We start from the raw sequence: 17895 nt of genomic DNA, 5'->3' as shown, positions 1-17895 counted from the left end.
ATTTTCTTAACCAAAAGATAATAAAATAAAAATGTGCTAAATCACGCAGGTGTTAATTGAAAATACACACTCTATGTAAAAAGCTCCTAAGCTTATCAGCATTTGGATGAAGTTATTTTATTTAGTTATGCAAACCCGAATCCAACATCTGGATATAGAATTTAACAACTACCAACAATAAAATATATTTTTTTATTGGAAACAAGATCACACGCCACCAATACGCCCCTCATTTACACTTAGACCCCTCGATTTCTCGTAATTTGTTTTCGGTCCTTTTACCTGTTAACTTTCCGTTAATCACCCGTTAACTTCTCCTTTTATCACAAGATACGAGATATGTTACTGTTTGGTAAAGTGTTAACAGCGTTAAGAATAGTACTTTATAATACTACAAAATAAAAAAATAGTATTGTGATAAAGTTTGAATAGCAGAGTTGCTTTTGTATTGAACAAAATATAAAAATGACATGATCCTAGATATTATCAAAATATGCGTTGGACAAAAATATTTCTAGCTATAATATAGAAATTCCGTTCTAAAACACTAACTTGGGAAAAGCTTAACTGAGCTATGGTCCATTATATTTTAAACAGACTATCTAAATTTTCTAAATTTTAATTTTACTATCTAGATTTTTAATTTATTTAGTTTTGAGCTAGTTAACGACATTTTAACTTTAAAATTTCAGCTAATTATTTATTTTTAAATTTATAGCTGTAATAATTATATGAAGGATAATAACTAAACTTATAAAGATAAACGACACATTCAATTTCAAGTCCAAAGTGTTGTTGACTGGCTTAAACTAAATAGATTTAAAAATTGAATAACTAACTCAAAATAGTTCATTGTTTAGATAAATTTTCTATGTTTTTGGGATTAAAATATACCTCTCTCGTTCTTTTTCTTTTTTTAGTTTTTTTTGGGTGTTTTAACCGGTCAAAACTCATTTATACTTACCTCATTTCTCAAATTACCGTTAACTGACTCGAATCAAATAAATTGAAACGTTGCGAAGCAAACTCAAAATAGTCCACAATTTAGATACGTTCGGTATGATTTTCATGTTCCATACTTTTTTTTTTTTTATGTGCTATTGAAAACTTATTTATACTTCTCTCATAATTCCCGTTGTGTCCTTTTCGCCGTTAACTCCCCGTTATTTCCACGTTATTTTCCCCGTTAACTTTTCCCCCTCTCCCCCTACTAACTATCCCCCACGTCCCTGTCCACAATCAACATCCTCCTCCCGTTATACCATCTCTCTCTCTCTCTCTTTCTCTCTCTCTCTCTCTCTCTCTTACACACACAGACACAGACACGCACACGCATCCATGTCAATGGCGATGCACACCAATGACAGCTGGGAATGGGCCGGAGCCAGCCCGAGAATCTCCTTCTCCCACGACTTCTCACTCCCCGACGGCGATCCCTCCCCCGCCGACGCGATCTTCTCCGACGGCAAACTCCTCCCCCTCCCCCCCATCGCCCCCAACACCACCCATCCCCACCCTCGCCCTTCGTCCCTACCACCAACAACAACAACAATTCCATCCCCACCCACCACAATTCTTTACTCCGAAAAGCATCAGCATCAGCAACAGCAGCAGCAGCAGCCTCCAATAAGGCCTGCTGGTAAAAAGGCGGCGACAGCAGCAGCAGCAGCAGCGCCTTTCTGGAGGTTCGGGCGTAGCAGCAGCGTCAGCTGCTGCCATGCCCGGCCGTCGTCGTCATCGGGCTCCTTCTGCCCGTTCCCGCTAATCCGCAGCAAGTCGACCGGTTCGGCGCTGGGTCCTGGAAACTCGATCGCGGCAAGCAAGAACCGCGGGCTTTATTGTAACTACGCCGGCGGCGGCGGCAGCCTGAAGCGGCCGTTATCGTATAATAAGAGTAACAATCATGCAAATATTAATAATAATGGTGGGATTAGAATAAGTCCGATTCTGAACGAGCCCGCGGGTAGTGCTGCTGCAACAACCACGACTGGGGTGAGCATTTTCAACTACTTGCTGTGTAGCTGTGGTAATAGAAGCATGCGGAGAGAATTGGCCCTTCAATGCACTCCTTAGGGGAGAATTGGCCCTTCAATACAGGTACCTGATCAAATTCTACGTGCGTACGTATTTGAAATGCTTCCAATTAATAATGTGTCATATACAGAATAGCTTTGCGCACTGTAAGTATGTATTTATATGAAATATCGCTGATGTGTCACATGCAGATTAAAGTGATCAGCACTATCACATTAAAGGTTCAAGACTCAGTACCATCGCTGATCATATTCCGTACTTTTATTGTGATTCAGAATCTTCTGAACCGTTCGTACCGCTAATAGTGTTTCTTTTCGAAAAGTGATGAATGACGAGATTGAAATGTCCTTTGTAATTACATATGCCGTCCTTAATTTAAACGATTCAGATTGATCCTTCAAATTTATTTTGTTAGTGTGCGTCATATATATATATATATATATATATATATAGAGGAGTGGTCATAAGGGGTACTCAAAGGAAATGATTTCCTTTCTCCTTAAAGTGGGGGTGAGACAGCAAGTGTGGGTAATTAATTGCATGTTTTGTGGGGGCAATTGTTTCTTGAAATTATTAGGAGCCACCTTTTGATGCTTTATCTCTCTACCTAGAGCTGCTCTTCCTTTTATCTTTTCTTGATCCCTTGTGTTTTCACTTTGTTGTTTGGAGTGGTTTTTGTGGGGAGAGATTGTGGTGGTGGTGGTGGTGGTGGTGAGAGGAAAGGGGTGAAAAGGATGTTGAGGATGGGGATCATCAAATATGCACAAGAGGAAGGGAACATGGCAAGGAAGAAGAGGGTCCCCCTCCTTTCATTCATTGCTTTGTTGGGTTCCTCAAACAAGGTCTTTGTGTGTGGCTGTAATTCTATATTTATATGTACATATTTATGAGATGTATTTTGTTTTCTCGCTGTTCTTGTTCTTTATTATATGTGAAGTTCTATGTCTCAACTTTGAGCAATTATATGTATGTCCTTGATTTTTTTTTTATTTTTTTTTTACCCCTTTTGTTTTGATTTAAGTTATTCTGATTAGATATATAAATTAACCGGTAATTTCATTAATTTTGGAATTAAACTAATTGTATGTTTAGTTGGCCACAATGTAGATTTTGTTAATCATTAAAGACCAAAATTTAAAATTTAAACTATTTAAAAATTTTAAACTTTAAATTTAAATTTTAAATTTGAGAATTTGAAAAGTAAAATGTAAGTGAAAGTACAAAATTTGAAATTTAAAATTTAAAATAAAATTTTAAAATTTAAATTTTGAAATAAAATTTAAAATTAGATACATGATATTTAAAATTTAAATTTAAAATTGGAGCTCAAAATTAGAATTAGATTTGAAGAAGTAGATTTTAGCTGCCTCTATTTTTGGGACCTCTAAAGTCTGAAATCTAATTCTGAAAATCAAATTAGATTTTATAAGAAAAATTTACTAAATGTTAAATTGAAGGAAAAATCACTTCTAATCCTAGAATTACTTTCTATTAAAAGGTTAAACCAAACATCCCCAAATGTGTTATCAACATAACTATCATCAGCTCTAGTGATTGATTGGAAAGTATTCCCAAGCCCAAGGAATAATTAAGTCTCAAATTCAGGCTAAAAAATAAAAAAAAAAAAATTAGTAACCAAATTACAACAAATTAAAATTTAAACATATTGACAAAAAATATAATCTTATATATAAAAAATTCCCAAATAACCAAATTAATATAAATAAAAATTGAAACAAAATTGGTAAAATAAATATATAAACATTATAAGTCATAAATGCGCACATAGGAATCGGAGCTTTAAAAATTACGTTGTTAATTAATTTTTTTATAATTAATTACTTCGGACTATAATTCATCAATTTAAACTGACTAACAGATCACTAGCATTTGTCCAATGGTTAAAAATCAGCAGAAGACGCACACCGTCGATACAGATTTGTTTCTTGATGTTAAAAGTCACTTGTTTAAATGAAACTAATCATAATTAGGACATTTAATTTTTAATCAATTAAATGCTAAAAAGTAATGCAAATTATTGCAAGAACAAATTTTAACAAAAAAAACCCCACCCTTTTATATCATTGGTTTATATCTTTTATTATTATTTTTTGCTATTCGGCTATTGTCACTTACTTTAAATTGATGAATGTAAACCTAGATTATTAATTATAGAATTGAAAATTTTGGGATATGTAAAATTTTCAAAATTTAGCGGTTTATTCGCAAAAAGAAATGCTACCTATGCACCTATAATCAAGGTGTAAGATGTACACAAAAGGCTTCCTATAATCGAAATTCATACACTGATAAGTCTTTTTGAACTTTTTTTTAAAAAAAAAAGTACTAAAAGCACATAAGTGTCTTATAAACTCTTGAATGTAGAGATCTACTATATATGTAGAGTCCTATATAAGGTGTACAGATAGTATTTCTTTTATTTGCAAATAGATTAAGTTCAGATAATTCTGATACATTCATCTCTTTCAATCTTCTTTTATTATAGAATTATTTCAGAAAAGTTACTTTTTATCTAGACTTAACTAAACGCTTTATAATTTTTAACTAAAATAAATTATGCAGAAATTACTTCTCCAGCAGCTAATTTTGATATGATTTAACTCTTTCAAAATTGCTTATAGTAGAGTGGATCATTATATATATATGCTAAATTACATAAAATCCTTCTGTCAAAATTCGATTTTTCACTTTTTTTCTCTGTCATTTAAAAATCTACACTTTGCCCCCTTATAAAATGAAAAATGGTCACAGGAGGTACGGTGTAAACTGTGATGACAAAATGACCATTTTGCCCCTCACCATTTTTGGCAACAGAAGAGAAGGCTGATGACATTTTTGGCATTAAAAAAATATATAATAATATTTTATAAACGAAACCTTTATGGATAACTAACGGTAGGGGGTGAAGTGAACATTTTTCATTTTACAAGGGAGCAAAGTGTAGGTTTTTAAATGGCAGAGGCGAAAGTAAAAAATCAGATTTTGACAGGAGGGCTTTATGTAATTTAGCTTTTTTTTTTTTTTTTTTTTTTGGCCTTGTGACCTTGTCCTCTCTCTACTCTCTCCTTGTTTTCTATTATTAATGGCTATTTTGTTGGGCATGCATATATCAGATGAAATTTTGATACAAAATTCTTATACTATCTTCAACAAGATCAATATTTCTGATCGAAAATTTTAATGCTATATCACCACTTTTATAGAATTTTTATTTTCAGCCGTTAAAAATTATTAATTTTGAATCATTTCGATTGCTAGGTAAATGATATCGAAAAATCGCAAATATTATTTTCTAAAAACTCTAAATACGCTAGATCAAGTTTAACGGAGCCGATTGTCGATTTGGAAACTCCATTATCGAAAACGGCTCAGGAGCACGGAGGCCTCCGTGCTTCTGAGAGCACAGCAGCCCTACTCTTTCTCTCTTTCTCTCTCTCTCTCTCTCTCTATATATATATATATATATATATATATATGCTCTGTGGCAGAAGCAGCAGCTTTTCTTGCCTTTCCTTTTCTTTCCTTTCAAGAAGCATTGACTTCGGGACACAAAAATAGTATCATTAATTTGTTGTGTTCTGCTGCGCACAAGAAGAACCTTTCTCTTCAGCTTTCTCGGTTTCTCAGCTCCAAATTGCTGTAGGGGGGAATGTGTGCTTGTGTCTGCATGTGTGTACGCGTTTGTTTCTATTAGTTGCCGACTCAATATATATTAATTTGTGTATTCAAAGAAAGTCTTATATATATATATATATATATATATATATATATATATATATATATATGGGAATTAATTAAAGGAGGGTATCTTTTCTGAGAACTGGTGCCTTGATTAGCAGTGACATGTAGTCACTGTTTTTGGCTTGTAGTCTAACTCGCTGTAAGTAAAACACAGTGAATGATTTGGGAGTTTTCAAAAACAAGAGTGTGATATTAACGTATGTTGTGACTAAAATGATTATAAAATTTTGGTTGTTGCCACTTTTATAGAGAATGTGACACCCCAATAGTTCCATATTGAATGAAAATAAAATTATCGTTGGGTATATAAGAGAACTCCACCCTAATAATAATAACTGGTCTTAAACATTTTGGGCCGGTGGTTTGGGTTCAACGAGTTATTATTGCTAGTTAGTCGGATTGTTATATTTGGTATCAGATCCGAAAGTATGATTTTGGACTTTGTGCGTCGTTGGGTATATAAGAGGAGTCGGATCGTTATATTTGGTATCAGATCCGAAAGTATGATTTTGGACTTTGTGCGGACTCCTGGACTGTATGTGTCGTTGGGTGCATAAGAGGATTCCACCTTAATTCTAATAACTAAAAAGAGTCTTTTAGATGAGAATGTTGTAGAATTACAACCCATTTGGGCTATAAACGAGCACATTCAAATCAGAAAATAAAATGTTAATTGCACTAGTGGTCCCTAATAATAGTTCTCTCTTTTAACTATAGTTTTTAGTTCTATTTTTGTACTAATAGCTTTCAAATCTTTATATTCTGTTGCAATTTGTTTCCAAGTGTTCAAAATTTTATTAATTTTGATGGAATAAGCCACATCACCAATAATATTTTTTTTTTTTTTTTTTTTTTTTTTTTTTTTTTTTTTTTTTTTTTTTTTTTTTTAGAGGGAGATAGGTAGCACGCTATCCGCTTCGTTTATTTCATTTAGAAATAAATTTAGCTAGAAATGTGAATCAACTATGATTCGAACTTGGAACTCGGGTACCAACCACCAACCACTAATAAAGTTCCACTTACTCGTACTGACTAGGGTTCACCGTTCGATAGCCTCTGATTGATCTCGGTGATGAGTTCTCCAGCTTTATAAAAGAGCTTGTTGGCACGTCCGGCTCGATGTCAGGCCATCAGATACTTCAAAAAAAGCATCCGACATCGTGTGCATGAAGTCAAAGACCGTCATAGGTAGGAATGTCAATGGGTCGGGTTTGGTTCTGGTTTTTAAAAATCCGAACCCGAATCCGAAAACCAAATTAAAACCCATATACGGATTCGAACCTGGCGGATTTTAAAAATTCATACCGATATTCGTACCCGATCAAAAATCCGAAATCCGAATCCGGATCCGAACCCGACGAGTTTTAAAAATCTATACCGTTGAATGAATATCTAAGGGATAAAATTTATTAAATATTTTATATATTATATAAATAAATAAAAATAAATTTATGTATATATATAATTTATTCGGGTTCGGGTCGGGTTCGGGTTCAGGTCGGGTAATACAAAATCCATACCCGTATTCATATCCGTCGGGTTTTTATTTTCTATACCCATACTGAATCCTTACCCGTTTAGCTCAAGTAAACCCGTCTCGTTCGTGTTCGAGTTCGGATAATATTTCGAATATCTATACCCATTGACATCCCTACCATTGACATCCCTAGTCGTAGGCACAATAAGCACGCAAATGAGAGAAAGGAGTTGGGGATATTGAAGGAAAAAAAAAAAGAAAAAGAGAATGCAATTAACCCATTTAGAAACATTTATTTAGTTCATGAAATTACAACTAATTCTAATTGGGTGTTGGTATAAATCTGTTCTTGAAGAGGTTTGTTACAAATATGTTAATTAATGAACAAAGCGAATGCAGCGAATATAAGAGGAAACTACTCTTGTTAATTGTTATTGTCTCACTCAGGATCGTTCTCACGCTTCGCGAGTTATCTTAAAATAACCCGCTGAGGATTAAAAAAAAAAATAGTATTTGAGAAACAAGGAGGATGCTAACCTATTATTCCACCTTGTTCCACAACCAAAGAGAGGGGGAAAAGAAGATGCGTGTCATTTGTTTAGCAGAAATTGCGTACAAGAGGGGGTGTAGCCAATTAACACAACCCAAAAGGTACCCAATCAGAGGGGCCCACATGGCTACTCAAAAAGAGATACTACAGGGGATTTTGCTGCACCCATAAATTTTACAGTTTTTTTTTTTTTTTTTTTTTTTTTTTTTTTGAAAAAGTCCCTCACTTTTTATTTTTTAGCAAATATTAATTGCTCGTACACCCTATTATACTTGTAGCTCACTAATTAGGCCATGTTTGGATGTATAGTTAAAAACTCCATAGAATTTTTATTCTATGGTTTTGATCTAAATGAAATACGGAATCCTGTAACTATAAAAAATTTCACAGTTTTATTTTTAAGCTGTTTGGATACAGATCATATAATTCCACAGTATTTATAACAATTAAATTTCTAAAATTTAAATTCAAATTCAAAATTTAAAAATAAATTTTAAAATTAAAATTCAAAATTCAAAAATAAAATTAAAATTTAAAATTTAAAATTTAAAAATTAATAGATTTTATGTTTTAAATTTGAAATTTGAAATTTGGAATTTGAAATTTAAAATTTGAAATTTGAAACTTTAAATTTTAAAATTAAAGTATACAATTTAAACTTTAAAATTTAAAAATTAAAAAATCTATAATTAAAATTTTAAATTTTAAATTTAATAATTTATAAATTTACATATTTATAAATTTAAAATTTAAATTAAGTTTAAATTTAAATTTTTAAAATTGAAAATTAAAAATTAAAATTAAATTGAAATTTGAAACTTGAAAGTTGAAATTTAAATTTGAAATTTGAACTTTGAAACTTTTTGAAATTTGAAATTTGAACTTTTTGAAATTTGAAATTTAAATTTGAAATTTGAAAGTTGAAATTTGAACTTTTGAAATTTGAATTTGAAAGTTGAAATTTGAAAGTTGAAATTTGAACTTTTTAAAATTGAAAGTTGAAATTTGAAATTTGAATTTTGAAATTTGAAATACATATGAAATTTGAAATTTGAACTTTTTGAAATTTGAAATTTGAAATTTGAACTTTTTGAAATTTGAAATTTGAAATTTGAAAGTTGAAATTTGAAATTTGAAATTTGAAGCTTGAAGTTTGAAATTTAATTTAAAATCAAAATTAAAATTGAATTTTAAAATTTTATTTTTTGAAATTTAAAATTTTATGTTGAAATTTAAAATTTAGAAATTGATACATCTTTAGAAGCCCAAAATGGTGGAATTTTTTTCTTTGGTTAAAATGGATTGTAAGTTTACTCCCATTTTTGGAGTATAGTATAACTATACTCCAAAAATTACGTTATTTTTTTTTCTTCCAAACGCTTTATAGCATTATTTTCCTACCGGCATAGCATAGTTTAACTATGCTACGTTTTTAGAGATATCCAAATGGTATTAAATTTTACGTCCTTGGGATTCTAGGGTTTACAATTTTTTTAAAAAAAATTCTACAAAACCCAATAAATTTGTAGCATTAAAAGAAAATTGATAAGACAAAAAGAGCCATTCTTTGTTTTGAAAGAAAAGTCGAATGCTACCCTCTTCATTGGCGAGGGGTCGTTCTTAATCCTGGGATGCGGGAGTGTATGTTATCCCTTTTGAAGTGTACAAGTAGCTAAGATTAAAACCCAAATAGATTTTAACTAAAAAAAGAAAAAAATAATGCAATAGATGATTCTTAAATAAAAACAAAAACTTCAAATACTACCTTTGTGGTTTTGTGCTTTCTCAGTTCAGTACCATATGGTTTAAAATGTATCACTTTAGTGCCCTGTGGTTTCGTTTTTCTCTTTCTGTTATCACATTCGTTAATTTTTTGTTATATTAGTGATAAAGTTAAAACCACATGGTACTAAAGCAAAAAATTCGGTAATTATAAGATACTAAAGTAAATATTCAATAAACCATAGGTGAAAGTATCTGAAGTTTTTTGTATATGATTTAACGAAGAGTTAACAGAGGTGCTGACGGAAAGAAAAAAAATAAAATCATAGGGTACTAAAGTGATATACTTTAAATTACAAGATACTAAAGTGAAAAGTGCGAAACTACAGAAGTGATATTTAAAATTTACCCTAAATAAAGAGAGTATAAGATATACACTTTATTTTGGGATGTATTAATTAAGTAGTATTGCTATTTATTCTTTAATAAATTAAACCCTCTTAAATTCTTTCTTTTAGTAATTCAGTTCTCATACTTAGTTACATTAAAAGTTTTATCAAATTTAATAATATTTTAGTTACTAATTATCAGGTAGCCTAGTTTATTTGGTAAAATGCGATTAACATTATTAATTTTTAGTAAATTAAGTAAATTTAGTCATTTTATTGGTTGATGACCATTAATTGTTCTAATTTTGTTTATGAAAAAGCAATTAAAGCAATTAATTTTTGTAAAATTAGCAGTAAGTTTGAAAAAATCTCTAAATTTTGAGTAGAGTAAATTAATTTTAAACAATTACAAGTTCGGGAATCTTAATTTTTTAAAAAGGCTTCATTACATTCTATAGCACTTTATTTTAGTATTATTTTCATTTGCAACATCACACTATTTTTTTCAAAGGCACGGTTGTATTATTATATTTTATCAATCTATACATTATTTTTTAGATTTATTTTTATTTTTCTATCTTGTAGTATTTTCTTTTCTCATATGTATTACTGCGTTTTTTTTTTTNTGTTTTTTTTTTTTTTTTTTTTTTTTTTTTTTTTTTTTTTTTTTTTTTTTTTTTCTCGCCAATCTCTGCATTACTGTTAACAAATTTATTATTTTATATAAAATCTAATAGCTTTATTAAGACAATGATTAAATAGTAAAAAAAAATTACAATAAATCTCTATATGATAGACTCATTAAAAGTTTCTGTTGAGTTATTTTTAATTATTTGTTATGTATTTTGTTATTTTTTATGCTAAAAGAGTTGAATATATTCTCTGCCAATTTTAAGTAATACATTTTTTTACAGTTTTTATATAAAATTGTAAGTTTATTGCTTCTAATTTAGGGATTGCAAAAAAAAAAAAAAAAAAGTTGAGTGGTGCTTTTGAAAATAAAAAAGAAAAAGAACAGCATAGAAAATGAAAAAAAAATCTGTAAATTACAGAGTATTATAATGTAATTAAGCGTTAAAAAATGGGGGCCTATTTTAGAATGGCTGAATCCATACTATTTTAGTTGCTATGTGGGTATGGATGAACTGGGCCGGGCTGCAGCAAGTTTCCTGCCGTGATGGGCCTGACCCATTGGGCCCAACTGCCTGGAGCGGAGCCTGTCCGAAACAGGCTTGGGCCATGCCGGGCCAAGGAGAGGCCTGTAGCCGAACACAGCATGACCTGCTTAAGCCGTGCGTTGGGCCTATCCAACGCTCAAAATGCTATCGCCGGGTTAAGCATGCTAAAATCGAGTAGTTCTAGGATGGATGACCCCCTGACATGTGGGGCGTTGCAGTTGGTATCAGAACGAATTACCGGCCGCAAATGTGAGATGAGTCTCGGCTGAAGTAGAATAATACAACAGACAGAGCGAGGCTCTTAGCTAGCTGATGACTGTTGTTGGTGGAGTGTGACTTCCCATAAGGTCGGCTAAGGCTAGCGAGATAAATTTCAGATCGTCTGATATTTGTGAGTGTGTCCGAGTCTAACGAGAACTCCAGGTTTAATAAGGAGGAGAATGTGAGACCCTGGATTTTGAAATAGTTATATATATAAGTTATAATAAAACTAAACCTCATAATCAAACTGTAGTAGTTTGGGCGATAGGTAGGTCCAAGAGGTTATGAAAATTAAAAGTGTTAGAACTAGAGTAATTCTAAGATGAACTAGAGTAGTTCTAGAATGGATGACCCCATGGGAAGCGGTGCGTCACAATGGCCGGTTCAGCACGCAACGGACACCAAGCCTCCGAGTTGCCTTAGGTCTTGGATTCGATGGACCAAAGCATGCTCTCAATTCATCTTTTTTTAGAAAAAAGTAATAAAAATTTATATACTTTTCTAAAATATTTAAATATTCATTATTTTTTATTATTTTTTATAAATTTTAAATTTTTTAATCAAAATATTAATTTAGAGAGAAATAATTTATTCTTCATATTTTTAAATTACATATATAGATTTTTTTAGAAAAAAAAATTTAAGGGGCCAGCCTAGAGCATGGCCCGGCCCGACTGGGCTTGGCATGGGCCGTGCCTTTTAGGTAGGAGGGCCATGTTGTGCCGGAGACTTGGTAGCTCTGGCCCGGCATGGTCCGGTCTGGATTTAAAGCTGGGTCATTCTGGGCCGGCCCTAGCCAGTTTCAGCCCTGCTAATATCGGTTGTCATGCCCCGGATTACACGTTCCCCGGGCACACCGACAAATCCACCGTATACAAAGAAATTTTTTCTGTATACGAAACGATAGCTGTACCTGTAAAATATACAATACTACAAACAGTAGTATAGAGCTGCTAGAAGAACCAGTAACAAAAACAAACTGAGTTCCATATACATACGCCAAATCTCAGATACAAAACTACTCGCACTGGCGAGTTACACGTCTGTATGTACATGAACTCCAACAAAACTATACCTCTAGCTCGGCTAGTCTGATAGGGCTCTAACTCGCGACGCCCTTGCCTCGATCCTGATCAGCAACAGCAGCAGCCGAAGACGATGGCTCTACAAAAACGGGGTAACAACAGGGCGTGAGAACTACTGTAAAAACAAGTAGTCCTCAGTGGGTGCCACTCTCAACATCATCGGTCCACCCACTAAGTCTACAGAAGGGAGTAAAGATAGTAATAAATGCTGGAATAAAATCTACAGCTATGAGTTATTACACTATCAAGCTCTAAACTAACCTACTGTAGAAATGTCAATCCTGACCCAATCTCTTTAGGGAATGTAAACATACCCGTCCCAGGGACTGTGAATACACCTGTCTCGCCCAGTTTGGACAATCCAGCTACCTCCACACTATCCAGTCCGTGGAGAGCAAGTCCAACCGGCAATAAACGACACCAACGCGAAAGCACAGCGCCCGTCTCCGGAGTGGCACTCGTGGGAGCTATCCAACCGAGTATGCAGCGTATCTCTGTCGAGCTCAATCAGACTCTCACAAGCCAAAGTCAAGTAACCGACTCTAACTGGTCTGACAACAAACAAGTCACGTGCCTTCGGCACAATCCGACGCCAAAATGGCGATATGGGTCCACCGTCAACCCCGACGGCACCCAACATTCTCGAACAGTCTGAATGCTACTGTAAAAATACGCTAGGCATCCCAGCATGAGCGTAACTGAACTCTAAACTACCTGGGGTATCTGTCACATCAATACTGCGATGATACAAAATTACAACGGCTCCTAGACTAAATTAGGTAGTTTAAGCATATGACAGATTATATTCGCGGTTTTCTCCTAAGTCAAATCCAAGTCCAACATGTGTCAATATCTAGTCACAATATTAAGCTCCAAAATCAGATTCTACATATATATATGTCCAAAATCCATGAATTGAGCAAACTGGATATGCAACAAGCTAAAACTACACATGCCGCCTTATTTCTATACTTAGAAGACAAACCAATGATTAACCCACCTCAAATACTAACTCTTGGCAGCGAAAGGAGTCTCGAACCAATAATAATCCCTACAAGATCTACTGAAACCCTCCAAGTCCAGAAATCGAGCTATCTCCAACCTCTACACATCGAAATCCATTAATTCTGTCCAAATACAACAATAGCAGAGTAAAATAGGAGTTAGATCAAGCTAACCTTTACTAAATTCAGCAATCTTGGGCTTCGTGGATTCCTCTCGCAGTCTTGAATCTAACGAACCAAGTTTCGTCGTAATCCGACACTCCTACGTCGCGTATGAGCCGAAATACCGACGGTCGATGCGGAAATTCTGCAAAAACAGCAACCTTGAGCTTGAAGTAGTAAGGACTTGCAACGGTTTAAGGAATTTGATGAACACCTGACCTCAACCTCTATCCGAACTCTGGCGCGACGTCGAGAACAGCGAAAATCCACGCTCGCCCGGCCTCCTCGCAGCGCTACAACAACGAAGACACGCCCGAAAGGCCCCGCGGCGCGACGTCGGCGAAACTTGAACTCCACCCGAGCTCCTCCTCAATCGGTCAAGTACAAGAAGAACAGAGAGAGAGTGCAAACATCCTCTCCTCTCTGTCCTCTCGATCCTATATAGGGAGAGAGAGAGATGGTGATACAATCAAGGCAAGATAATTACCAAATTACCCCCTTACCTACCCTGGTGTACCGGTACACGGGCCCGTGTACCGGTACCAGATGCCAACCCGAGAGCAGTCTGTGCGCAGCCCAGTGCAATGTACCGGTACACCATGCTTGCTGTACCAGTACAGCAAGTAGAGAAACCTGCTATTTGCAGATTTCCTTGCCAATTGCTGCTCTCATGTCGTACAGAGTCCGTTTTGCGTCTATTTCACGCCAACGCGGCTCAGACTTGTCCCGACACTCTCCAGAGCTGTCGACAAGCCTCAACTGCCAAACACCAGGCATCTCATATTCTCCTCCACTACAAAAAATTTCGTCCTCAAAATTTAAAACAAACCTCAACTCGAATCATCGAACAGGTTGGGATAGGACTCCCTCATCACCGTCTCAGGCTCCCAAGTCGCCTTCTGCCCCTCGTGATTACTCCACTGCACCTTTACATACAGGATGACCCGATTGCGTAATTCTTTCGTCTCCCGAGTAAGAATCCGCAACGGTCACTCCTCGTATCTCAGATCCTCGCCAATCTCTAGTGGAGTGAAGTTGATCACGTGAGAAGGATCGAAAATATATCTCCTCAATGCTTAGACGTGGAAGACATCGTGAATGCCAGCTAGTCGCGGGGGTAGAGCGATCCTATATGCAACTGGTCCTACTCGCTCCAATACCTCGAAAGGGCCAACGAAACGTGGACTGAGCTTTCCACGTACTCCAAATCGGCGAATCCCTCTAGACGGCGAGACTTTGAGGAATACATGATCTCCAACCTGAAACTCCAAGTCTCGTCTCCGGGTATCGGCGTAGCTCCTCTGGCGGCTCTGGGCTGTCAAAAGGTGTCGTCGAACAACTCTCACATTTTCCTCAGCCTTAAGCAAAATCTCAGGCCCAAGCGTCTTCCTTTCACCCACATCACTCCAACACAAAGGGGATCGACATCTGCGTCCATACAACGCTTCAAACGGAATCATCCGGATGCTCGCTTGGTAGCTGTTGTTGTACGCAAAGTCAACCAATCTCAAATGTCGATACCACCCTCCTCTAAAATCCAGGACACAAGCTCTAAGCATGTCCTCTAGAGTCTGAATGGTCTGCTCTGACTGACCATCTGTCTGTGGGTGAAACGCCGTGCTGAACTGCAACTGTGTACCTAAGGCTGTCTGCAAACTCCTCCAGAAGTGTGATACAAACCTCGGATCTCTATCAGATACGATCGAAATCGGCACGCCATGCAGCCTAACAATCTCATCCAGATATAGCTGCGCGAGTCTCTCTCTAGACCAGGTCGTCTAATCGGTAGGAAGTGAGCAGACTTAGTCAGTCTGTCCACTATCACCCAAATCGCATCATAACCACCTTGTGCTCTCGGCAATCCCACAACGAAGTCCATCGTGATCTGCTCCCACTTCCACTGGGGCACTGGCAGACTCCGAAGCTTGCCAGCAGGTACCTGGTGCTCGGCTTTCACCTGTTGGCAAGTAAGACACTGAACCACAAATCTGTCAATGTCTCTCTTCATTCCATTCCACAAGAACTGTGCCTTTAAATCCTTATACATGTTGGTTCCCCCAGGGTGAACCGTATAAGGTGAACAATGAGCCTCTCTCAAGATGTCCTCTCGGATCCCTGAATCCACAGGCACACACAGTCAGTCCTTGTATCGTAGTACTCCCGAACTGTCCACAGAAAAGCCCTCAGTCTGTCCCCGATCTAGCTGCTCTCGAATCCTCTACAAATATGGATCTTCACTCTGTTTCTCTCGGATCCTATCCAACAGAGTGGGCTGCAAAACCAAAGACATCAGTCTCACAGTAGATCCAGGGGACACTATCTCGAGCCTCAGTAGCTGCAGTTCCTCGAGTAACGGCCTCTGCTCAGTGATCATCAAACTCAGGCTCTGCATTGCCTTCCTGCTCAATGCATCTGCTACTACATTTGTCTTCCCGGGATGATACTGAATACTAATATCATAGTCCTTCGGTAACTCCAACCACCGGCGCTGCCTCAGGTTCAGCTCCCTCTGTGTGAACAGATACTTGAGACTTTTGTGATCCGTAAAAACCTCGCAGTGCTCGCCGTACAAGTAATGCCGCCACAACTTTAACGCAAAGACTACCGCAGCAAGTTCCAAGTCATACGTAGGATAATTCTTCTCATAATCCTTTAACTGCCGTGAAGCATAAGCAATTACCCTACCATGCTGCATTAGCACACAACCCAGTCCACTGTGCGATGCATCACTGTAGATCACAAATCCTTTCCCCATCACAGGAAGGGCAAGGATAGGAGCTGACGTCAACCTCTGTCTCAACTCATCAAAGCTCCTCTGACAATCCTCACTCCAGATGAATCTAATCCCCTTTCGCGTCAATCGAGTGAGGGGTGTGGAAAGCTTCGCAAAGCCTTCCACAAACCGACGGTAATATCCTGCCAGTCCCAGAAAATTTCGCATCTCTATCACCGTCGTCGGTCTAGGCCAATCCCGAATAGAATCAATCTTTTTCGGGTCCACTGCTATTCCCTCTGTAGAAATCACATGGCCTAAGAAAGTAACCTCCCGCAACCATAACTCGCACTTCTTTAACTTGGCATACAACTTCTTCTCTCTCGGAAGCTGTAGCACAGTCCTCAAGTGCTCCTCGTGCTCGGCATCGCTCCGGGAGTATATTAGAATGTCATCGATGAAAACTACTAAAAATCTATCCAAGAACGGCTTGAACACTCTGTTCATCAAATCCATGAATGCGGCAGGGGCATTCGTCAATCCAAAAGGCATCACTGTAAACTCATAATGCCCGTACCGAGTCCGAAAAGCAGTCTTGGGAATATCCTCGGCCCTCACCCTCAACTGGTGGTAACCGGATTAGAGATCGATCTTCGAGAAGACACAAGATCCTTGCAGCTGATCAAATAGATCATCAATGCGCAGCAAAGGATACTTGTTCTTGATGATCACCTTATTCAGCTCTCAGTAATCCACACATAATCTGAGCGAATCATCCTTCTTCTTTACAAATAACACCGGCGCTCCCCAAGGCGACACACTGGGTCTCACATACCCCTTATCCATCAGATCCTGAAGCTGCGCCTTTAGCTCTTTCAGCTCCGTCGGTGCCATCCGATAAGGTACTTTTTAGATTGGTGTAGTTTTAGGAACTACATCAATCACAAACTCAACCTCCCTCTCCGGCGGCATCGTCGCCAACTCGGAAAAACACATCTGGAAACTCGCGGACTACAGGAATATTCTCGAGTCCCGGCGCCGCCGTAGGTACCTCTACAACAGTCGCCAGAAAGGCAACACATCCTCTACTCATTAGCTGTCGAGCCCTCGCCGAAGATATCCAAGTGGCAAACAGCGTACTCCTGCAGTCTCTAAAAGTAAACTCCTTCTGGCCTGGCTCGCGGAACGTCACAGTCCTCGCTCCACAATCAATCGTAGGATAGTACCGCGCAAGCCAATCTATACCGAGCACGACGTCGAAGTCCTGCAGCTGCCCTAACACCAACAGGTCTGCGGGCATGATCCACGAATCCAACTGCACCGGTTATGACCAACAACACTCTGCAACCTGTAACACATGGTCAGGGATCGGCACCTCTCGTGCCTGAGACAACGCCCCTAACTCTAGACCTTGCAACAATGCAAATGCTCGGCTAACAAAGAAATGCGATGCACCGGTATCAAAAAGTGTACGAGCTCTAATGTCGGAAATCAAAATGATACCTGCCACCACTCGGTCAGCTGCTGAAAAGTCCTCCACCTGGGCTGCATATACCCT

The 17895-nt window shown here is 37.0% G+C and overlaps 1 protein-coding gene across 1 annotated transcript; it reads left to right on the top strand.

The window, feature by feature from the left end:
• LOC109716529 lies at positions 1261-3023 on the top strand. The gene is made up of 2 exons (XM_020242038.1): positions 1261-2097; positions 2226-3023. Exon 1 carries the CDS (start codon positions 1339-1341, stop codon positions 2071-2073), a length of 735 nt encoding a protein of 244 aa, XP_020097627.1. The 5' UTR covers positions 1261-1338; the 3' UTR covers positions 2074-2097; positions 2226-3023.

Source organism: Ananas comosus, linkage group 10 (genome assembly GCF_001540865.1).
Source record: "Ananas comosus cultivar F153 linkage group 10, ASM154086v1, whole genome shotgun sequence".
In the NCBI taxonomy this organism is placed as follows: Eukaryota; Viridiplantae; Streptophyta; class Magnoliopsida; order Poales; family Bromeliaceae; genus Ananas; species Ananas comosus.
The sequence above is the reverse complement of the archived record's forward strand: the minus strand, read 5'-3'. Positions and strand labels throughout refer to the sequence as shown.

Coding starts and splice junctions, on each gene's coding strand:
- LOC109716529 (XM_020242038.1), top strand. CDS start 1,339: ATGTCAATGGCGATGCACACCAATGACAGCTGGGAATGGGCCGGAGCC.